The sequence below is a fragment of the Alexandromys fortis genome, unplaced genomic scaffold, assembly GCF_014885135.2.
Source record: "Alexandromys fortis isolate MF-2015 unplaced genomic scaffold, M_Fortis_MF-2015_v1.1 scaffold_50, whole genome shotgun sequence".
Classification (NCBI taxonomy): domain Eukaryota; kingdom Metazoa; phylum Chordata; class Mammalia; order Rodentia; family Cricetidae; genus Alexandromys; species Alexandromys fortis.
In genome coordinates, this window is record NW_026067932.1 from 1,835,638 (window position 1) to 1,858,761 (window position 23,124).

Below are 23,124 nucleotides of genomic sequence, written 5' to 3' on the forward strand. Positions count from 1 at the left end.
TGGCCTGTCTAACCCCCCCCCCCCAAAAAAAAGAAAGAAAGAAATACAATAATCCAATAGAAGAAAGTATGGCCTAAAGCCTCAGCTACCCTTACCCACTGTTCTAGTCACATAAACCCCTGTACAGTAGTAACCTGTTTGAAACAAGGTCTCATATATCCTGGGCTGACCTCAACCTCTTAAGCAGCCAAACCCTCCTGCCTCTATCCACTGGATCTTAAGTATTAAACACCATGACAGACAGGTGTGGTGGCACACACCTTAAAGTCACAGACAAATCAGTTTGAGTTCCAGGCCAGCCAGGGCTATAGAGGAACCACTGCACCAAAAGAACAAAAACAAACGAAGAAATACCATGACTGGTGTATGTGCAGTGTTGAGGATGGAACACAATAGGCTTGCAAGCATTCTACTGAGCTACCTCCAGTCCAAAAGTTACTTTTCCAAATATACTTTAATGTAAATATGTTTTCTGCTTGGGGTGTTGCTTGGTGGTAAGGCATTTGCAGAGCAGGTACAAAGCCCTGAATAGTTTCAATCCATCTAGAAATTTTTTTTCCTTATTGTAGAACCTACATAACACAAAAATGGATACTAAAAAATATTCTAATCTCTTAATCTGCCCCAGTGATTGAAAAAGTTCTTTACAGCTAAAAGTACTAAAGTCAATTAATATTAAATAAGTTAAAGGTGCCTGCAACAAAATACTGTAAAGATTATATTACAGCACGAGTTTACCACTGCCTTGTTTTAAAATAGCAAAATGTCAACACTGAATATATGTATAAGCATTGTGTACCAAATGAACGGAGCATTTCAACTTTCTACTTTAAGACATTTCTGTAAATTTATAACCAATATTCCACAGAATTCTTTTTCTCATCCAAGACTTTCATATTACTGCAGAATATTAACCTTCAGAATCAAACAAAAGTGAAAAGTAACATCAACTATTAGGTTTACTGTACATTTTCGAGGACTATAGTCATTATCAATCTGCTATGTTTAGTCCATACTCGATGGTCTGTGGTGGGAAGCAGTCGTTTTTCTTTTCTTTTTTGGTTTTTCAAAGCAGGGTTTCTCCGTAGCTTTGGAGCAAGTCCCGGAACTAGCTTTTGTAGACCAGGCTGGCCTTGAACTCACAGAGATCTGCCTGTCTCGGCCTCCCGAGTGCTGGGATTAAAGGCGTGCACCGCCACTACCCGACTCAGCAATCATTTTTCAAATTGAATCCTGATTAACACGCTCACTAGTGGCCATGTGTCTATCAGAATTTAACGACAGTCAGGATCTCCCCGCGCACGACCTAACAATTACAATCTACTTGGAAAAACCCCGAGATTCATAATATAGAGGTAAAAGTCTATGTTAAGACTCCAGTGCTCACAACTTATTCTTTCTTCCTAAGGACTTTTGTCTTACAAATGGTCTTGTTTTTCTAATTCAAGCACCTTCTGTCAGACTCACACACAGTTGTGACTGCCGGACGGCCTACACAGTGCATCACATCCTCCAAAGAGGCCGTCGATTCAAGTAGTACAAATTTCGCCTTAAACATTTGAGTGAACGCTGCTATAAATACATGCTCACTAGATTACAGCAAGCAAAATGAAGCTTCAATATGGGCAACTCACTGGCACACTGAGCGGTGCAGATTTTTAATACCCTTCGTTAAAAAAAATGCCCCTCAAACATTTAAGATTTAGTCTTCTTGGATTGCAATACCTATCGCGTCTGAAGACTCAATGGTGTGATGTAAAGACTTCAGAAAAATCAAGATACGACTCTTTTCACGGCTCCAGACGTACTTATCAAAACACAGTATTCCTCAAGAGCCACGGAACCGCTTAATATTTAAGGCGCAGGCAAACTATTTCGCTCATCATCATCCCCGTAACCGAGGCCCTCCAGAAGCCGTGGGTGAAACTAGCGCCTCGGAATAGAAAACACTTGGCACAAAAAGAGTTTGCCAACCGGAGTGAAATCACTTCGCGGTGATCACCAGCAGAAAGACACGGGAAGCGAACGCGGAAGCCGGAGCAACCGGGCACCAAGCCCCCAGCGGCGCTGAGTGCGGGCAGCCGGGGCGAACATGTGCGGTCGGCGGCAGGGCGCGCGGCCCTTCTCTCCCGGAGCCGCCTCTCGCCAGCGGCCCCGCCCGGCTCCCGGGGCCGGTTCATTCATTCTGCACCCGGGACGGCCGCCGACGAGAACCGTGGCTCCGCGGCGGAGAGGACGGCCCGGGCCACAACCCGCGCTCCGAAGCCCAGGCCACGCCGCGATTCCCGCCCGCGGATGAAGAAAGCCGGCCGAGGCCCGCGGCCGGTCCCGCGCCAGCTCCGGAGCCCGCAGCCCCGCCCTCCCCCCCGGCACCGGGCCGGGCTTCCCCTCCCCGGCCGCGGCCTCACGGCCCCGGAGCCCCCGGTGTCCGGCGTTCAGCGGCGGCCGGAAGTCTCCCCGGCGCCCCCTCCTCAGCGCCCGACTTCCTCGCCGCCGAGGCCAGACCCTTCTCCGCGATGCCTCGGGCCTCTCGGCGGCTGCCGAGGCAAGCAGATGGCCGCGCGGCCCGGCGCGCTGGCGGAGAGGAGCCGAGCGAGAGGCCCGAAGCCCGCCTGGGCGGTTACCTTGATGATCCTGCGGGGCAGCCCGGCCATCTTGTCAGAACCCGAGTTCGGCCTCTGCTCTTGTCTCCGGCTCCGCTCGCCTCACGCACGAGTGGAAGTCCCGGGCTCCACTTCCGGGGGACGTCGCTGCGCCCGCCGCCGCCGCTGCTGCTGCCTCCGCCGAGGCCCCTCGGGAAATGTAGTCCCTGATTGGGCGCGGGCTTCGGACGGCCTTCCCTCCGACCTGCTGGCCCCCTCCCCCGCACTCCCCGCCCCAACCCCAGCCGGGGGTGGCGGAAGTGACGCTCCGCGGCGGGGCAGGGACTTGGGGGAGGCGGCGCCGAGCTGCTTCTTCGCCCGCGGCGGAATCTGCGCGAGACTGCGCGTCCGGCGTCCAAGAGCGGCTACGTGCGGCCGACCACGCCTGCGCCGGTGGGCGACGTCACAAAGACCCGGCCCCCGACGCAGCCCATTCATTCATTCGTTCCGTTTGTTCATTCAATGTCGCCGCCGCGCGTTAACCGTGGTTCGCGTTATCGCGCCCTCGTTCCAAGCGAGGAGCACATCGGAACTCGATGGCAAAGCTTCTAACTGGGAAATTCGCTAATTATCAAGGCCCTGACAAGTAATTCTAAACGTTTAAATTTTACATTTAAAAGAGGGGGGTGGCCTGTCTAAACCCCCCCCCCCAAAAAAGAGGAAGAGGCGAAAGGAATGTCTCTAAATGCCTGGGCCTAGCAGGATTTTTATCCTTTGGGTTTATTGACTTTTCGGCGAAGGGGTTCGCTACGGAACCCAGTCTGGCCTTGAGCTCTCTCTACTATACCCCTTCAGCTGCCTTTGAACCCGTGATTCTTCTGCCTCTGCCCGTTGGGATTGTAGGTCTGTGGCACCACTTAGGGCTGAGCCTAGCACTCGAGACTTATTTCCTAACTAGAATGATCCACCTAGAGGATCGGAACATTCAGTAATCCCTAAAGGAGTTGGACTATCAATAGAGTGAAGGCCCTAAAAGTGGAGGTGTCCCAAGAGACATTGCTGGGTGTTTTCATTTCCTTTTGCTATGACAAAATACCCCACGAGGGCAACTTAAAGGAAAAAGGGTTCATTTCAGCCCAAAAGTACAGGCTACAGCCCGTTATAAGGGGATAGTCGCAGCAGCAGGCACAATCAAGAGTTTTACAGCTAGTGCTCACCTTTCTGTTTGGACAGCCCAGGTCACATCCGCGATTAAGATGGCTGTCCATAAATCAGTTAAATCAAGACAACCCTCCACAGGCATGCCCAGAGGCCCTTGTCCTAGGTGTTTTCTAGATTCTATCAAGTTGATAACCCTAACCAAGACTGTCTGGTGCCTTCCAAGGATACCACCTTGCCAGAGCGACAAATGGAGGCATTTCTCCAACCCTGTTCATGACACTGAGGATGTTGCTGCTTCCATTTTAACATGCGGTTCAGATGGGGGGTTGTCCTAAGATTATCGCAAAACCGGTGCAGCTGCTTTCCCGGCAAGGCTAACAAACACAGGCCTCACCTAACAATGGTTCCCAGCACAGGAGCGCACACCGGTTGTTGTTTTACTCTTCTGGTGTTGGGAGCTGTGATCCCCCAGATCCTGAATTGCTTGTAAACGACTTCTTATGCTTGCAGCTGCTCTGTGCACGAAACCCTCAGGAGTTCCTGATGGCAGGGGAGTGGTTTCTGGTGCATTTGGCTGGGGCATTAAGGATCCCTGTATAAGCTGCCCCTGGACACACTAAAGGGGGCATTCTTGTTTGAAGGACGAGTCTCTGTGTGTCTTTGTGTGTTTAAATCTCCAGACCCTTGCCTGGCTTGTGAATGGTCCTGTAGTGCAGGCGCCACAATACAGGAATAGTACCATACTCTCATGTAGTACAGGCGGGCGATACATTCTGGTTTTTTGTTTTGTTTTGTTTTGTTTTGATTTTCGAGACAGGGTTTCTCTGTAGTTTTTGGTGCCTGTCCTGGAACCAGCTCTTGTAGAACAGGCTGGCCTCGAATTTACAGAGATCCACCTGCCTCTGCCCCCCAAGTGCTGGGATTAAAGGTGTGCACCACCACCGCCTGGCTTGCTCTTGGCTTTTTGTGGGGGTCAGCCATCCACCTCCTAAATAAATCACAGAAGGAAGCTTATTCTTCCTTATAAAGGCCCGGCCTTGGCTTGGCTCACTTAAATTATCCCATCTACCTTTTGCCTCTAGCCCGTTTCCTTTTCTTCCTTCTGTATATCTTCCTTTCACTCTTACTCCTTGGCTGGGCCCTAGCGTCCTCCTCCACCTGTTGTCTGTTCCTTCTCTTTGTCTATTCTCTCTGCCCGCCAGTCCCGCCTGTCCTTTCTCCTGCCTCGATATTGACCATTTAGGTCTGTATTAGACCATCAGGTGTTTTAGACAGGCAAAGAATCACTACCTCACAGAGTTAAACAAATGCAACATAAAAGAATGGAACACATGCCAGGCGGTGGGTGGCGCACACCTTTAATCCCAGCAATTGGGAGGCAGAGGCAGGCTGGCAGATCTCTGAGTCCAGGCTGGTCTACAGAGCAAGTTTCAGGACTGGCTCCACAGTTACTGAGAAACCCTCTCTCAAATAACAAAACAAAACAACAAAAAAGAATGCAACACATCTTTGCTAAAACAAATATTGGGGGGCCTGGAGAGATGGCTCAGTGGTTAAGAGCACTGACTGCTCTTCCAGAGGACCCAGGTTCAATTCCCAGCACCCACAACTGTCTGAAGATCCAGTTGCAGGGGATCTGACACCTTGAAACCAATGCTCATGAAATAAAGTAAACCTAAAAAACATTTAAAAAAAAACAAATATTAAAACAAATGATCCACAGCATAAACAAATGAAACACATCTTAAAATAATAATTTGTAACATGAATTCTACCTGGTATTAATAATAAAAAGTTGGAGTCAGGTATGGGGTGAAAGCTGAAGTACCAGAGACACAGAGCAGCCAGCAACTAGAGAGTTCTTACCTCTACCAATGCACAGACCAAAGGGGTGATCCTATCCTCAGACTGACTGCACTGAGCTCCTGTCTCCTCTCACCGCCCAGTCTCATTTCTCCTGTTTCCATCTCCCTAAGTGCTGGGATCACCTCTGTGTGAGCTGTTTCTCTTTCAGACTGGATCGATCTCCCTGTCTCCCGAGTTCTGGGATTAAAGGTGTGCGCCACCACTGCCTGGCCTCTCTGGCTAGCCAGCATGGGGAACTCTGCGCTCTGATCCTCAGGCAAGCTTTATTTGTTAGATCATAAACAAAATAATCACCACAAATATTCTACAACACAAAGAGGAGATGATGAATGCATGTGGGATTGACACAGCTCGGTGCAGGGCTACAGTAAAGGACTGCAGAAGAGGTGGATCACGCCCTGCTGCACTTAAGAGTCCATCGTAGGAAAGAAAGTGATTGCAGTCTATTGTGTTAAACTGTAACAGGCTTTCCCAAGGCGCTATTGGAGCAGAGAGAAGCATTAACTGCCTTAGAATTCAAGGAGGTTGTTAAAATCTTAAAGGAGCTTCTAAATCAGTGGCGGCCCCCAACCTTCAAATTATTTTCATCACTACTTCATAACTGCAATTTTGCTATTGATATGAACCACAATGTAAATATCAGTGTTTTCTGATGGTCTTAGGCAATCCTTTGGGGTGGGTCAAATGACCCACAGGTTGAGAATGGCTGTCCTAAATTACCTATGGTGTTAGAGTCTGTGGGACATGGAATAGCCTGTAAAACAACCCTTTACTATGAGGAAGAAGAGAAAATGCAATAAGGAAAAGTCAGAATATGAGCACAGAAAATCCAGGAAGAATATAAGAAATGTTTTATGCTGGGTTGTAACACATCCGTACATGTGTACTATTGGCTACAGTACGGTTCGCAAGCTGGGAAAGGGGCCTGAAGATTTAAACACACAGAGACAGACAGACAGAGACATGGGTCATCCTTGAATTCCCCAAGAATGCCCTCTTTATTGTATTCCAGGCAGAGAGAATAAATAGAAGGAGAAATCTGGGAGAGAGAAAGAAAAGGAACAAGAGAACAGGGAGAGGAGGACGTCAGGGGCCAGCCACCCAGTCAGCCACAGAGTAAGAAGGAAAGAAAGACATACAGAAGGAAGATAAAAGCCCGGAGGGAAAAGGTAGACAGGAGAACTGGCAAACAAGCCAAGCTAAGGCAGAACATTCATAGCTAATAATAATATGCTTCCATGATTTATTTGGGAGCTGGTTGGCGAGCCACTCAAAAAAACCAAAAGAGTTAGATATGCCACAACAGATGTCCAGCATCCCCCTCTGTACAGGCTGTGTTACCTTTATAGATGGTTCTATTACAAAGAGTCTGACACGATTTAAAAGGACGGAAGGTTGCCAGAGGTGATGGTGTTCAACATGTAATTCTAAAACAGGAGGCTGAGACAGGAGGATTGTTTTGAATTCCAAGCCAATTTGGCTTACATAGTCGGTGTGTACAGAGCAAGATCCTGCCTCAAAAGAGGAAAAGAAGAGGAGAGGGGGAGGTTTAAGTTCCTGAGCTGTTCAAAGTTCTGGGCCTCTGGAGGGGGGCGGGGCATCATGACAGAAAACCACTCACCTATGGTGTCAGAGAAGCAATAAAGACAAGTAGCTGGTGTCCCAGTGTGGGTGTCCTGTGATCAGAAGACCTCCCGTAGAGGATCTAGAGAGATGGCTCAGTGAGTTACAGCACTTGCTGTGAGAGTAAGAGAATGGAGTTGAGATCTCCAATACTCATATAAGTAAAAACTAGACATGGCTGACCGGAACAGCTTTTCCACGGTCTTGTGCTTCAAAAAAGATAAGCGGGGGACTGGAAATGATGGTGCAGACCTATAAACCTAGAATTCAGAAGGCAGTTAGAGGCCAGCCTGGGTTATATAGCAAGGCCTTGTTTACAAAAAAACGAGAGAGAAAGAACGAAAGAAAAGAAAATTCGTTTGGAAAATATTCGTCTACCCATCACCTTCAACAGAAGCCCTGTTTCAACCCACAGCAGTCTTCGGGAAGAAGTATTTGTTTACAAGTTCCCTTATTGTTTCTGGCAGTGTTGGGGAAACTGTTTCGTGGGTGGTCAAGAAAGAAGTGTCTGTGAGAGAAAGGTTCACGGCTGCTGACTCAGGCAAGCCGTGGGTGGGGAGGAGGAAAAGGCTAAATACCGACACAAAACAAGACAGGGAGACATGCCTGCTGCCTTACAGGCCTGCCTCCAACATCAGAAGCCAAACTGTTAAGCAACCCAGGGAGGGCCTGAGGAATGAATGCGAGAGGAGTCATCACGGGTCATCCCTAGTCCCTCACGGCATTATCTCAGTGGTCCTGAATGAGAGGAGGTACATTCCAGGAGGTTCTGCGTCAGAACACTTGCCTTTGTTGGTGCTTTCTGTTTACTAAGACACTGGTGTTCTCGAGAGCCTTCCACTGGATGGTGCTCAGCTTTTGGCAAGAAGGGTGGCAGGAGCAGGTAACAGCAGAGCCTCCCAACTGTCTCTGTGCACCACCCTTTCAGGTTCCCAGAAGTCCTGCATTCCATTCCCTGAGGTCTGCCGGAGACTGACACACTCAGCTCACCCAGCCTAACCGCTCTTGTCATTTCCTCCCACCTGGCACACCCCACCCAACTTTGTTTTCCAGCCACTTCAGCCGACTTCCTGTCCCCATCATCACCAGTCTGTCCCCAGTCCTCTCCATCCCTCATTGCATCACCGCCTTCAGGATATGGCCCACTTCTAGAAGGACTAGACAGATTTTTGAAACCTTTGTTTGTTTTCTTCAATGGGAAAGTAGTTCACTGGAAGAGCGTTCTGATAGTTATGACTGCCTGAATTCAAACTCAGCACTGGAAAGATAAAAAAAGATGAAGAAAGGAGACCGGTGGTGGTGGTGGTGGTACACACTTTTAATTCGGGAGAATCTCTGTGAGCTCAAGGCCGGCTTGGTCTACAGAGTGAGTTCTTGGACAGCCAGGGCTGTTACACCAAGAAACCCTGTCTTGGGAACAAAAGTAAGTCAAATCCATCTAGTAACAGGGCTGTCTAGTTGGGTCCAAGATTGTAGCAGAAACACACATTGGCTCAATCTAAACCTCCCACTGGCATCTGAAACAAGGGGCAGTCTTGTAAGACTAAGTCTTCGTTTTGTAAGGAACAGGAAGTCTGGAGAAGTCAGAGTAGTTATTGTCTATGGTCACTCCTCCAAGGTCACCTCATACTATACTTGCAGCTTTGGATAAAGGCCAGCTCCTCTCAAGGGGACTGGGAATTGCCTCTCTCATACTTCCTGGCCTATGGGGACATAAAGGAATGTGTGCTTAGTGCAACTGAGCCTGAGGTATAGAAATACTATTGCCTGCAATCCTATTAAACCAGCCATACCTCATCTGAATAATACCTTCTTGAGTTATATCCCAGTTTTGGTATGTCTTCTGCTTTCTGTAAGTCCTAACACATACACCAACTTCAAGCTAAAAATCATATTTCGATAGATTAAGACATTTCTATTTTCATTTTTCTTTTCTCCGTCTCCTTTGCCTCTTCTTTTGAGGCAGGGTTTCTCTGTGTAACCCTGGCTGCCCCAGAACTCAATCTTTAGACTAGGGTGGCTTCAAACTCAGAGATCCTCCTGCCTGTGTGTCGAGTACAGGATTAAAGGCATGCCCCCCATGCCCCCAATTTTATTACATTCATCATATCATTCAAAAAGAAAAAGTAGGGCTGGAGAGATGGCTCAGAGGTTAAGAGCACTGACTGCTCTTCCAGAGGTCCTGAGTTCAATTCCCAGCAACCACATGGTGGCTCACAACCATCTGTAATGAGGTCTGGTGCCCTCTTCTGATCTGCAGCATATATGTAGGGAAATGCTGTATACATAATTAATAATTAAATCTTAAAAAATTATTTTAGGGCATAGAAAATAATCTAACTCCTTGGGGTAGATGGTCATAAATTTACTATGCATATTTCTTCTAAGTACCCATGTGATGTAACTTTAGCCAGCAGAGGTTGAGCCATTACTCAATGCCAAGCCCTGTGCTGAGCATTTTATTGTTATTTAGTCTGCCCCTTGGGTCTAGAAATAGGCAACAACATAATTGTCTGCCTTTTTCACAGAATAAACGGAGACTTAAAAATATTACATAATTTAATTCACCCAAATTACTTAGTTAAGGAGTGGGAGAGTCCAGATTTAAATTTAGGATATTAATTTGGATTTAAATTGATAGTCAAGGCCAGAACCCACTTGTTAACTCGCTCCACTGCTAACTCTCTAACCTTCAGCACCCCCTAGTAGCTATTCAGATGGAAAAGAAGACAGTCTGAATTAGAAAGCCTGAGATTATTTTTGTTATTTGTTTGTTTTAAGAAGAGCTAGTTCCAGGACAGGCTCCAAAACCACAGAGAAACCCTGTCTCGAAAAACAAAACAAAACAAAAAGATAGGATCTCACTATGTAGTTCTGACAGGCCTGGAACTCACAGAGATCTTCCTGCCCCTGACTCTGTGTGCTGGGATTAAAATCAAGTGCCACCATACCTGGCTTCTAAAGGCTTTAAGTATGGCATAATTCCAGCTGGGCTACACCTGGCTGAGCATCAGAGTGTTAGTGCCTAGCCCTAAACCCCACTGGGCTATACCTGGCCCAGCTCCAGTGTGCTTGCACCCACCTCTAATCCAGATTCCTCTTGTCCCCCTATGTGAATCTTGCTGAGAATTTCCCAAGGATACAAAGACTGTTGAGGACCGACCTCGACAAAAATACTTGTTACCAGGGTAGGGGCGTGGAGATTGAAGAAATATAAGTAAAGACTATGAAGACACATAATAAGACAGAAAACATAGAAAGTATTGTGAGGGCATTCCAGTGACTGAAATTCTGACATTACCCGTGTTTATTTTTCCACAACTTTTATACCCAACATAAATGGGGGGGGGTAACCAAAGACTTTATTAACATGATACAAAAGGATAACTCACACAATCAATGGCTTTATCACTCTGAGGCATCAAATCATTAGCATTCTGTTGTCTGGTCAGCCAAGGTGCTCTAGGTCAGTATTCTGAAGATGGCCTTCCCTCGGTGACCCCACAATTACTAAAGAAGGAGCAGAAGTACATTGGCATAGCCTGACTGCCTATCAGGATGGCCTGAATTTATCTTAATTTCGAAAGAACCAAGTACTCACCTCCTGAGTTAGTGCAGGCAACTATGCTTGCCAAAACTCCAAACTCTCTGACCGTCAGACAAAGTGGAAATGGGCCTGCATTTTTTGGCCTCCACAAAAGACTATGCAAAACTTGGTTCTGGAAATCTGGAATACTGTAGTAACTGATGAATCGAGAATTTGCACTTGGCATTGTATTGATCATTTTGAGCATATGGAAGTCAACTGGCTAAATTGTAAATATGGAGCAAAATAAAATTGCCCTGGGCAAGGGGAAAGTGCTTCAGTCCATTGGGGCTGGACCCCTTTGCTGCTGCAAAAGGGTAAGTTCATTCTTTCTTTTTTTTTTTTTTTTTTTTTGGTTTTTCGAGACAGGGTTTCTCTGTGGCTTTGGAGCCTGTCCTGGAACTAGCTCTGTAGACCAAACTGGTCTCGAACTCCCAGAGATCTGTCTGCCTCTGCCTCCCGAGTGCTGGGATTAAAGGCGTGCGCCACCATCGCCCTGCGTAAATTCATTCTTAAAGTGTCTCTAAGTCTTCTTTTGATGGACCTGCATGAACCCACATCTACACAGGTACACATGCTACATTTGGGTGCCCAGTGTGGGTCTGAAGAAGGATAAAGGATATACTGAAGGACAAGAGGAGTCTGCCACTTTGAGACCTGGTAGGCTAAGCGCCCTCAGGGTAAAGGGACTCCAGAATGAGAAGGGCCATGGGAAACTTTTCATCTCGGGAACAACAGAATGTTCAGTTATTAAAATGCCTGTTAAAAGGAAATGGAATGAAGGCGAAGGAAAAACAGATTACAGAGCTTCTGGTAGTAAACGGCATTGCCATTGGTTTCCGGCAACTCCTCGTGCTCAACTGAAACTGAAAGTATGGAAGCAAGTTATGAGAGCTTCGAGGAGAACTCATCAGAAAGGAGAGCCCATACTGTTAAACCCACACCCACGCTGCAACACACGCAATGCGGAAGAAAAGAAAGAAGTGCAAAAATAACGTGGCTTGCTCATAAGAACTCTAGAGGGAGAGTCAAGTATAGCTCGTGGTCTGCATTTAATTTAAAAGCATGGAAACATTTAAATTTCAATCTAACCCATTTTTTTTTTTTTGGATGTACCGCCACAGTGTGGGTGAGGAAGTTATTGATCACCACACAAGTTGTAGTCCTTTGTTTTTGTCCGGTGACCAAAAGCCGGCTGCTACCTCAGAAACAGTCTTGTGCCAAAGATGAGGGGGGCAGTGTTGTTAAAGGGAAAAGACCACACAACACAATTATATCAATGTTAGATGAAGGTTAGAGTGAAATTGCAATATCTGTTCGGGTAGAACATAGTTATTTCAGACACAACATGACAATTAACATAGTTATTTCAGACACAATGTGACAATTTTGATTTACACCCTGACCAGTTATTTTAGTTACATTTAGTTTATACAAACATTAATTATATTGGTTAATATATCTGGACCATGGTCAGAGTCACTGACAACCCAAATGTGTTGCCAGTTGGAGGCAGGGTCTCTCTGAGTAGTCCTGGCTAGCCTGGAACTTGCTACCTAGCTCAGACCGGCCTTGACCTCGCAGGAATCCTGCTTCAGCCTCCTAAGTGGCGAGACCATAGGTCTGTACCACCCACCTGGCACTTCTCTACTTTGTAAAGTTTTGCGGCAGGAAGTCCAAGTCATCACAAACTGGATAACTTTCCCATCATTTCTAGGCCATCACAAACTGGGTAACTTGCCCATCATTTCCTGGGCAGTTACCTCATTCTGGTTCTATGATTTTTTGCCGATTTTGCCATTTTATGACTCTGAATTTCAAACTATTTTTTTTTCTTAGATAGGCTTTTGCTATACAGCCCTGCCTGTCCTAGAACTCTATGTAGTTCAGGCTGGCCTTGAAATCACAGAGATCTATCCGCTTTTGCCTCCTGAGTGATGTTTCCATCAAAGGTTTCACCACTATTCTAGGCCAAACTACTTTTAGGTGCGCCAATGTAAACTATTTGCTAGTGTTTTGAGTTTATTATTTATTTATTTATTTATTGGAATGTCTCTTTTCAGATATTCCCATGACCTCTTACATTTGGTCTCCAAGTATTGGGAGTTCCTTGGCTTAGTTTGGAGCCACCTTCCATTTTATCTACGTCTTCTTCCTACACCAGCCCATAATTTATTAACTTTTTGTGGCGTTGGAGATCAAACCCAGGGCCCCAGGCATCCTCTAGCACCAAGCTACATACCCAGCCCTCATTCCTATGGCTTTATATTCCTTTGTAGCCCAACCTCCCCTCTCGAAACAAATCTACCAGCTTGCTTCGCTTTATATCACCACTTGGGCATCTCAGCTGACTCCCCAACTCAACAACCCCCAAATGGAATTCACTCCCACCCTTATCAGACAACTCCCAATCTGCTCTCTTAGTCTTTTCTCTTCTGTGCTTTGACTAACCTTCAAGCTAGTCAACAAAGCCACATCCACCCGGAATGTCTCCCTCTCAGCTCTTAACATCTACATTTGAAATCTCTGACGTCTTGTCTCCCCTGAGAAAACTTAATTCATCCATCATGGGGTAATAGTCTAGTGTCTCTCTGAGTGTTAACATAAACTTGTTTTTGCTGTTGTTATTTTAAACACTACCTGCTTCTAGAAACGGGAGGGTAGCGATTGTGTTGTCTGAGCACCTTTTGCGACCCAAGAAGCTGTAACAAATGCTGGCCATAGGGACCCGCCCATCCGCCCTCCCCGCCTTCTATCTGCGACCAGGGCTACGTTCCCCACAGAAACTACGACTCCCAGAATACCTTGTGGGCCTGTGGCGCGCGCGCCGGACGCCTTCTTTAGGACGCGGATTGAAGCAAGATGGCGGTCTCGTGGTGAGTAGCTGGGTATATAACCGCTGCCTTCTCTTCCTTTGGGACAGGCCTGGAAGGCTTGTCCGTAGGCGTTGAGGCTTTTCTGTATGTCGCTGCCCGCAGGGCGAGGCTGCCGGTGTCCAGCAGAAGGGCTGGCGTATGGTTGCGCCTCCTCCGTAGCTCACAACCCGTGTGCTGGTGAGCGTTCGGCTGCACCATGCTCTTGTGACTCCTGAGACCCGTCCTGGTCCAAGTCTTTCTGTCGGTTCATGGGTCATAGTCCCTGTGCACCTGTTCCTCCAACAGACCCACCAGGGTGTTTGATTTGGAACGGAATTCGGTGCCAAGGGGCTCACCCTCGAGAGTCTTTATGCAGCAATGGTTGGACCTTCTGCCGGGTATATCAGCATCGAGCCGAGGAAACTTGCTGTCCCCCACAAATGTTTTGGTTTTGGACCTGTAATCGGAAGACGTGGGTTTGTGTCCCATGCATGCCACCATTTATACAGTGGACTACTAAAATAATACATCATTAGACTTTTCTCGGCCTTCGTTCCTATCACCTGCCTGACAGAGCGCAGAATGTAGGGAAAGCCACAATAGTGCAAGCCACTATTGCACACCACTATCGCACGCTGAATGAACTCTGGGTTAGCAAGTCGCCCTGTTCTGACAGTGCCAGAAATCAACCTGCAAATAATGAGAGACTGTGCCCTATTCCCTTTGATGCCTACTGAGCTAGGGAAAGGCATAGATAGCCACTGAGACAAATTGAAAGTAGGGGGACGGTCATTATATACGATTTATTTACACCATTCATAAAAATTGTGATTGTTTCCCCCAGTTTACCACGGAATACTTGAAAGGTCGTTTATTTAATGACTTGCCTCAGATTTTCCAGTTTCTAAGTGAGCTCCGAAGTCTTTGGAAGCAAGCCCTTTAAATTTTCATGGTTTAATATAAATATGCCTTGACATGTCTTTAAATGTTAGGTGACAGTAAGATGAAGTGGCGACGGGGGCACTTTATTTAAAGCCTGTAAGATGGTTCCTCTTACACTTTTCATGGGCCAAAGATAGGTCTTGTTGAATATTTCATTTCATCAGAAACACTATTACTGTAAGCGATACAGTCTTATGTGGTACTTGGGAGTTAGTACGTAGACACACTAGTGTTTGAGAAGTATTCTGTGTGAATGACTTCCTAAGTAATTGCATCTTTACTGACCGCTGAACTGCAACAGACTGCGTTAAGTGCTGAGAAGGTTGCAGTCAAGAGAAATGATAGTGGACTTAGTTCTTGGGTTTCCTTTTCTTTTTTTAATTATTTATTTTATTGGTGTTTTAACCTGTATGTATAAATGTGTGAGGGTGCTGGTTCCTGGAGTTACAGACACCTGTGAGCTGCCTTATGGGTGCTGGGAATTGAACGCGGGTCACTGTAGAAGAGCAGTCAGTGCTCTTAACCACTGAGCCATCTCTCCAGCCTGGGTTTCCTTTTTTATAGTTTGATGTCATTGCTCTTTGTCCGATTGTTGAACTGTGTGGAACTGAAAAGTTGAAAAGCCATGTTTCCAAAGACTAGTGCTAGTCAATAGTTCCTATCCTACTGTGGTGTTTACATTCACCTTTACGTGACTTTTCTTTTATCTCTTAAGCAGGAATGAAAATCTGTGTGCCTAGAAACAGATGTGAGAAGCGGTTTCTCCTCACGCTATCTCTGGTCACGTCACTCCCTAAAGATGATGGCCGCCGCAGTGAAATGGGTGACATCAAGCAGGACTGTCTGGAAACATTTATTTCCAACCCAGAGTAAGTGAAGCTTCTGGAAAAAAATGTTTTAAAAGTTTTATGCCTCTTCAAGTATAGAATATTTAAAATATTTGGTTAGTCTACATGCCTGTTGCTTGCAACAATGAAAAGTGACAGGATTTAAATGTCAGTCAAAAGGGGAATGGATAGGGGGCTGGAGAGATGGCTCAGTGGTTAAGAGCACCGCCTGCTCTTCCAGAGGTCCTGAGTTCAATTCCCAGCAACCACATGGTGGCTCACAACCATCTGTAATGAGATCTGTGCCCTCTTCTGGCCTGCAGGCAGAGTACTGAGAATACTGTATACATAATAAATAAATAAATCTTTAAAAAAAAAAAGGGGGAATGGATAAATTATGCTGCGTCCTAACTAAATATCGTGCGGCTGTTACCAACATGAACAGATCACCAGATAGAAAGAGAAAAGAACCTGATATATCAGAAAATGATCCTGTTGTGGGCTTAGAAGATGATGATGATGTGTGTGTGTGTGTGTGTGTGTGTGTGTGTGTGTGTGTGTGTGTGTACATGCATAAATGCTGAGTAAAAGATCGAGGGTAATGATTGGTCGTCATTAAACCACAAGTAGGATTTAGGTGAACTGGTGAACTGGTAGAAGGTAACCTCCCTTTAGGAGGAACATTTATACTTAGCATATTTTACAGCTGTTACTTTTTTCAGTAGTTGTCAAGATTTGGAAATAAAAAACAAATCCACAGGCCCATCTCTCAGGGACAATCATTTGTTAATACTGTGGGAAGTTTTTTTCCCTTATGGATATAACCATTAAACAATAAATGTGCTTTCTTTCTGAAGATCTTTGCAAAACTGTGTTAATACATGCTTAATATCAATCTGTTGACACAAATAATAGAATGAAAAAGTCTTACTTCTCACAGCGCTCTGCTTTCATCCCCTTCACCCCCAGCAATGAATAGGGGCATTGGAGCCAAGACAAACCTTTGCTCACTTAACTCCTTTTTAAAGCAGTGTTCAAACTTACTAAATCCCACTTTTCTTTTTTTTCATTAATTAAATATTTTATTTAGAAATAATTTCATAGCAAATTGTGGAATTGTACACCTGTAATCCCAATGGCTTAGGGTCAGTGTCAAAGCGGTACATGGGGTCAGGTGCTAGTTAACTGTTTTGTTGTCTTGGGACAGGGCCTCACTGTGTGGCCCTGTGGCTCTGACATGGATTATATGAAAATCACATGCCCAGCTTTGATAATTCTCCTTTTATTTGGTCTGTTTTTTATGTGTTTTTAAAAATTGCACGTTTGTCTGTGGAATTGATTCTCTTCTATCATGTGGGTCTCAGAGATGGAACTTAGGTCATCAATCTTGGTAGCAAGTTGAGAGAAAGATCCCTGCTACCTAGACCCCTTTCTCCCTAAGTGATGCCCAGCCCCAGGGTGGTGAGAACTCAGACCTAACATAGCCCTCAGTCTTCACAAGAGTTAACATGGGACTACTTATTTACCCCTCTTTACTGAAATGATGTTTTTACTGTTAGATTGCTCATTACACTCAGGGCTGCATAGTGAGATCCTGTCTCAATAAACAGCAACAAAAAAAGAAACAAATATTGGTTAATGTTTAAATTTGCTTTTATGCTGAACTAAACTATTTTACTGTGGTTTTCGCAGATGGAGCCTTATCTAGTGTTTGTCGAAAGTCTACCTACTCTTCTCTTCCAGATGACTACAACTGGTAGGTATAAAACCCGGATGGAGACGACAGTCACGTCTGCATCTGAAATGATTCTATGTTTGCTTCCCTGATTAGTCTTTCTTTAAGTTTGTTTTTAAGATTGTGTCTTGTGTATATGGATTAGTTATGTATCTGGATTATACACATTCTACATTTAGATCAAATCTGTTGCTATTGTGTTGCAGTGAAGGCTCGCATTTGTTAGAACAGACTTGCTTTTCTGCAGCAGGCTTTAACTTTTTGTAAAAGCTAATTTGTTTTTATAATTTTATGTTAGGGCTTATATCTATTAGATTAGGTATTATCTGTCTTTTGTTTGGCACTGAATAATTCCAAATTGCACTGTTGAATGCAGAACCACTTGTGTGGTGTTTATCCAACTCAGTCATTATTCTGAGAACTAGAATAGCATATAATGTGGTTTTGTGTTTTTGTTTTTTTGAGCAGAGTGGATGTGCAAAAAAATGGAATTTATTTTCTTAAGTTATGTGTGTTTTATCGCAAGTTTTAGTAAATAAAAATAAACAAAAAACAGCCCAGGCTAGACTCAAGCTCACCAAATAGCTGAGTCTGGCCTTGGATTCCTGATCCTCTTCTTAGTGCTTAGATATGTGCTACCATGCCAAGGAATTTTTACATTTTTTTAAAAATTTATTATGTGGGGGGCTGGAGAGATGGCTCAGTAGTTAAAAGCATTGCCTGCTCTTCCAAAGGTTCTGAGTTCAATTCCCAGCAAACACATGGTGGCTCACAACCATCTGTAATGAGGTCTGGTGCCCTCTTCTGGCCTGCAGACATACATACAGATAGACTATTGTATACATAAAAAATAAATAAATATTAAAAAAATTATTATGTGGATGAGTACTTTGTCTGCATGTATGTATGTGCACCACATGTGTTCCTGGTGTCTGAGGTGGTCAGAAGAGGGCATCAGATCTGGAACTGGAGCTACTGACTTGTGAGCGACCATGTGGGTCTGGGAACTGAACCAGGGTCCTTTGCAAGACCAACAAGCCTTCTCTACAGCCATACTTTCTGATACTGGTTTTAACTGTACATTTGATGAGTACTAAGTTAAGTAGCTAGTGATGAATAAGACTGGGTTATGTTTCTTTGAACCTGAACAGATTGAGTGATGTCACTGTATGTATTATGCAAAACCCCCTAAAGCCAGCTGTGGTGGTCATCCTGGCACATTGGAAAGCTAAAGCAAGAGGGTCATGAGTTCAAGGCCAGCCTGGACTGTCTAGCGAGACATTGGCTCAAAAAAGAGTGATGGTGGTGGAAAGATGCTGGCTCAGTGGTTAAAAGCGCTGCTCTTGCAGAAGACCTGGGTTTGGCTTCCTGCACCCACGTGGTGAGTGGTGACTTGTCTCATTCATATCTCCAGTTCCAGGGGATCTGATAACCTCGTCTGACCTCTGAGGACACCAGGAACACACATGGTGTGCATACATACATGCAGGAAAGACATTCAGACACATAAAATGAATCTTAATAAAGGTATTAAAAACTTGTTTGGGCTGGCCATGGTGGTGCACTTATTTAATCCCAGCCCTGGAGAGGCAGATTCAGGTGAAGCTTTGAGTTCTAGGCTGGCCAGAGGTATAAAGTGAGACTTTCATTATGTAAAAAAATGAAAAATAGATAATTAACTAATATCAGAAATGTTATTGCAATTATGTGTAAAGTTCAGTGGTAAGATCATAGTAAAATAATGCAATATACAGTTTATAGTTTCACTACTGTTTCTTACGGTGGTTAAGCTGAAAATTTCTGTTATAGTCCTAGTTGTCACTTGTTATACAGCATGTCCCCTTTAGCATTTGTGATTAATTTTGAAATTAAATTGAAATATTTTATTATTGTAGCATAAAATATATTCAACATAGTTTCTCAACCTGTAATTAACAACCTTATGTAAATACATTCTTTATTCCATTTGTTTATTCGTGTGTGTGCACGTATGGGCTATGACATGTGCATAGAGGTTAGAAGACAACGCTCTTCTCCATGTGGGTCCTGGGGGTCAAACTCAGGTCATCAGCTTGGCAGCGAGCATCTCTGCTCACTGAGCCATCACACCAGCCCCAGTCAGCTTTTAAACTTCCAGTTCTATAGTGCATGAACCTCTTTTATCCTACACACAAACTTGCTCAGAACCAATTCAAATTAACACTGTTAGATTCAGTTGTAAGAATTGTCAGTTAACATTTCAGTTAGATCTGAAAAGTTCAGTAACTATTTTCAATACTTTTCTCTTTGTCTAGAGTAGTCTGTCTTAAGCTTAAAACTTTTTGTTTGTATTTGTTTTTGTTTATTTGTTTTTTGAGAAAGGGTTTCCTCTGGGTAGCACTGGATGTCCTGGAACTTGATCTATAGACCAGGCTGGGCCTGGAGCTTAGAGATTGGCCTGCTGGGACTAGGGGTGTGAGCCACCGGGCCTGGCTTAAAGTAGCATCTTGAAATCAGGATTTAGGGCTGATGTGTTCTGGAAGTCTTAGAAAGCGTCATCTAAATGCCCCAGCCTCTTCTGTGATATGGAACTTCCACATTGGTTGGCTGGGGTGGCAGATGGATGGCTGTCATCCATGGCTTTGTAAAAGTCATCCTAGAAACACCTGCTTTGTCCTCAGGTGTCATGTGCAGCAGTAGCCATATCCTCGGGGCTGCCCTTGATCCTGTGGCTCACTTTAACCCAAGCTGTTTTAGCACGCTGGTGCATGTGCGTGGAGCCTGCAACACTGCCACGTTGCTTCTTCGCCCTTGCCCTTCTCCAGCAGCTTTCAGTGTGGCGTCTGGGTTGATTTATAATTATTCTCTTTAAGGGCAATTATTCTTGCTGGGTATAATTTTAAGGATCGAGAGTTAAAGGTCATCCTTGACTACATAGTAAGTTCAAAACCAACCTGGAGCACATGAGATCCTGTCTCAAAACAAAAGTCATTCTGCCAGATATGATGGTATGTATCTCTTATCCAATCGCTTTGGAGGCAGAGGCAAGAGGATTGCCATGTATTTGAGACCAGCATGGGCTATGTAGTGAGTTCCGTGACTACCTGGACTCAGGGAAGACCTTGTCTCAAAAAAACTAAAACCCAAACCAGAAAGTGCTCATGCTTCCTTGAGCACAGTTTAACCATATTTCTAAATGTCCCTTTCCAGCAAGGTGGAGCTCGCTTTGACATCCGATGGCCGGACCATAGTGTGCTACCACCCTTCTGTGGACATCCCGTACGAGCACACGAAAGTATGTGAGGAACTGTCTGGTAACCTTTGCTTTGGGTCTAGAAAACAGAATTCTTTTTCTTTTTTCTGTTTATTTTTGTTTTGTTTTTTGGTTTTGTTTTTCAAGATGGGGTTTCTCTGTAACAGCCCTGGCTGTTCTGGAACTCAATCTGTAGACCTGGCTAACAGCGAACCCATGTGCCTCTGCTTCCCGAGTGCTGGGATTAAAGGTGTGCACCACCACTGCCCAGCTCAAAATCAAATTTTTTTTATTTTAAAAAACTTTTTAATTTTTATTTTATGCATATGGATGGTCCTCCTGCATAAATATCTATGCACTAACAGTACTTGCAGAGGCCAGGAAAGGGCATTGGATTCCCTAGGACTGGAGTTAGAGATAGTTGTGAGCCACCATGTAGATGCTAGAAATCAAATCCAGGTCGTTTGGAAGACCAGCCAGTGCTCTTAACCACTCAAGCATCTCTCCAGCCCAGTGTCTGAACTTCCTAACTAAAACAAGGAAGCCCAGTTAGAATGGTGTATGCCTGTAATCTTAGCACCTGGAAGATAGAGCCAGGTAGTTCTCCAGCTACATATCGGATTTAGATTACTTATTTATTTATATTTTATATGCATTGGTGTTTGCCTACATGTATGTCTGTGTGAGGGTGTCAGATTGTGGAGTTACAGACAGTTGTGAGCTGCTGTGTGGGTGCTAGGAATTGAACCCAGGCCCTTTGAAAGAACAGCAGGTGCACTTATCTCCTGAACCATGCTCCAGCCCCTACACATCAAATTTAAAGGCACCTGAGCTACATGAGACTGCCTCAAGAAACAGATGTCAGTAAGATGGTCCCATGGGTAAAGTGCCATCTGAGTTCAGTCCCCCAGACCCATATGCTATAAGGGGAGAGCCGGTTCCTGAGTTATCCTCTTATCTCCACGTGATCATCATGGTGGAACACACACACATGCACACAAGATGTAAATAAATGTGACAAAATGAAAGGAGAAGGGAAAAGGAAGAGAAGGAAATTCAGGCTGAGAGCTTTGAGTGCTTCAGTGCTTAGTTTCATGTTAGCTTTTCCGTCTTCCTGAGACACACCCTTCTAAAGCTGGTCAAGGAGAACTGCATTTTAAAAAATTCTGAGTCTGCTAGTGGTGTTGGTATAGACTTCAACATTTATTCCCATGTCCTTTTTATCTGTACACTTGAAAATAAATATGTATGTTTGTTTTTTGAGACAGGGTCTCACTGTGTAGCTACAGCTGTCTGACTCTGTCGACCAGGCTGACCTCAAGTCCACAGAGATCTACCTGCCTTTGGTTCCCAAGTGCTGGCATTAAAGACATGCCCTGTCATGCCTGGCAAATATTTTAAGCTACAGTGAAAATTGGAATATTCTAGAATTAAGACTGATAGGGAATGAGAGCCAGTGTTTATTAACACTTGACATTAGTTTTTTTTATTAATTTTTATTGCACGTTTCTGTATGATATGTATGATTCATATGTATGCTGTATTGTGGTTTGGATGAGAACGGCCCCCATATGCTCATGTATTTGAATGTTTAGTCATTAGGGAATAGCACTACTTGAGAGGGATTAGGAGGTGTGGCCTTGTTGAGGAAGTGTGTCATCAGTGGGCTTTGGGGATTCAAAAGCAAAAGGCAGTCTCAGTGTCTCTCTTCCTGCTGCCCAGATCCAGATGTAGAACTCCAGCTCCTTCTCCAGCTACTGCCCGCATGCTGCCATTCTTCCTGCCATGACGATAGTGGACTAAACTGAACTGTGAGCCACCACAATGAAATGTTTCCTTTATGAGAGTTGTCACAGTGATAGGACAGTGACTAAGACACAGCGTGAGGGTGCAATCCAGGGGTAACTTTGTAGACTGTTCTCTCCATCTGGGTACTGGGGAGCAAACTCAGGTTGTCAGGCTTTCTCAGCGAGCGCTTCTATCTACTGAGGCATCTTGCCGGCCCCAAATGCCTTGTTTATAATATTTACAAGATTCACTGTGGCCCAGGCTGGATTTCTTTATTCTTCAGGCTCTGCTGGAACTCATTCTGTTGTTCAGTGTCCTCAATGACAACCCTTTCTTTTGTCTCAGCTTCCCTGGTGTTGAGATGACAGGTGAGTTCCAACATGCCTGGCTTCAGACATTTGACCTTTAGCAGCAAACATCAGAACCTGAGAGAAAAGTTTTATCTAAAGGCTCTGTTGTCTTAGTTACTGTCCTATTGCTGTGAAAAGACACCCTGATCAAGGCAACTTATAAAAGAAGGCATTTCATTGGGAGCTTGTTACAGTTTCACAGGGTTAGTTCATGATCATCATGGCAGGGAGCGTGGCAGCAGGGAGGCAGGCATGATGCTGGAGCAGTAGCCAAGAACTTGTATTCACAAGCAGAGGGAGAAACCGGGCCTGGTGTGGGCTCTCGAAACCTCAGAGACCACCTCCATTGACACACTCATCCACCAGGGCCGCACCTCCTAATCCTTCCCAACACTTCCAGTGACACACCTCATCACCAAGACCGCACCTCCTAATCCTTCCCAACACTTCCAGTGACACACCTCATCACCAAGACCACACCTCCTAACCCTTCCCAACACTTCCAGTGACACACCTCATCACCAAGACCACACCTCCTAACCCTTCCCAACACTTCCAGTGACACACCTCATCACCA

The 23,124-nt window shown here is 45.0% G+C and overlaps 2 protein-coding genes across 3 annotated transcripts in view; one reads left to right on the top strand and one right to left on the bottom strand.

Moving 5' to 3' along the window:
• Positions 1 to 2,788, bottom strand: part of Ube2n (ubiquitin conjugating enzyme E2 N) — a 32,050-nt gene extending 29,262 nt beyond the window's left edge. The window contains exon 1 of the mRNA XM_050145557.1: positions 2,625 to 2,788. Coding sequence (XP_050001514.1) covers positions 2,625 to 2,654 — 30 coding nt within the window. The 5' untranslated portion in view covers positions 2,655 to 2,788. The remainder of the gene's footprint in view (positions 1 to 2,624) is intronic.
• A 10,836-nt stretch (positions 2,789 to 13,624) lies between these two features.
• The window catches only part of Mrpl42 (mitochondrial ribosomal protein L42), a 25,217-nt gene continuing 15,717 nt past the window's right edge, over positions 13,625 to 23,124 (top strand). Inside the window, exons 1-4 of one of the 2 annotated variants that reach the window (XM_050145825.1) lie at positions 13,625 to 13,694; positions 15,334 to 15,484; positions 17,135 to 17,198; positions 20,367 to 20,451. In XM_050145825.1, coding sequence (XP_050001782.1) covers positions 15,415 to 15,484; positions 17,135 to 17,198; positions 20,367 to 20,451 — 219 coding nt within the window. In that variant the 5' untranslated portion in view covers positions 13,625 to 13,694; positions 15,334 to 15,414. Of the gene's footprint in view, positions 13,695 to 15,330; positions 15,485 to 17,134; positions 17,199 to 20,366; positions 20,452 to 23,124 lie in introns of both variants that reach the window. The other variant, XM_050145826.1, reaches the window with a different exon arrangement.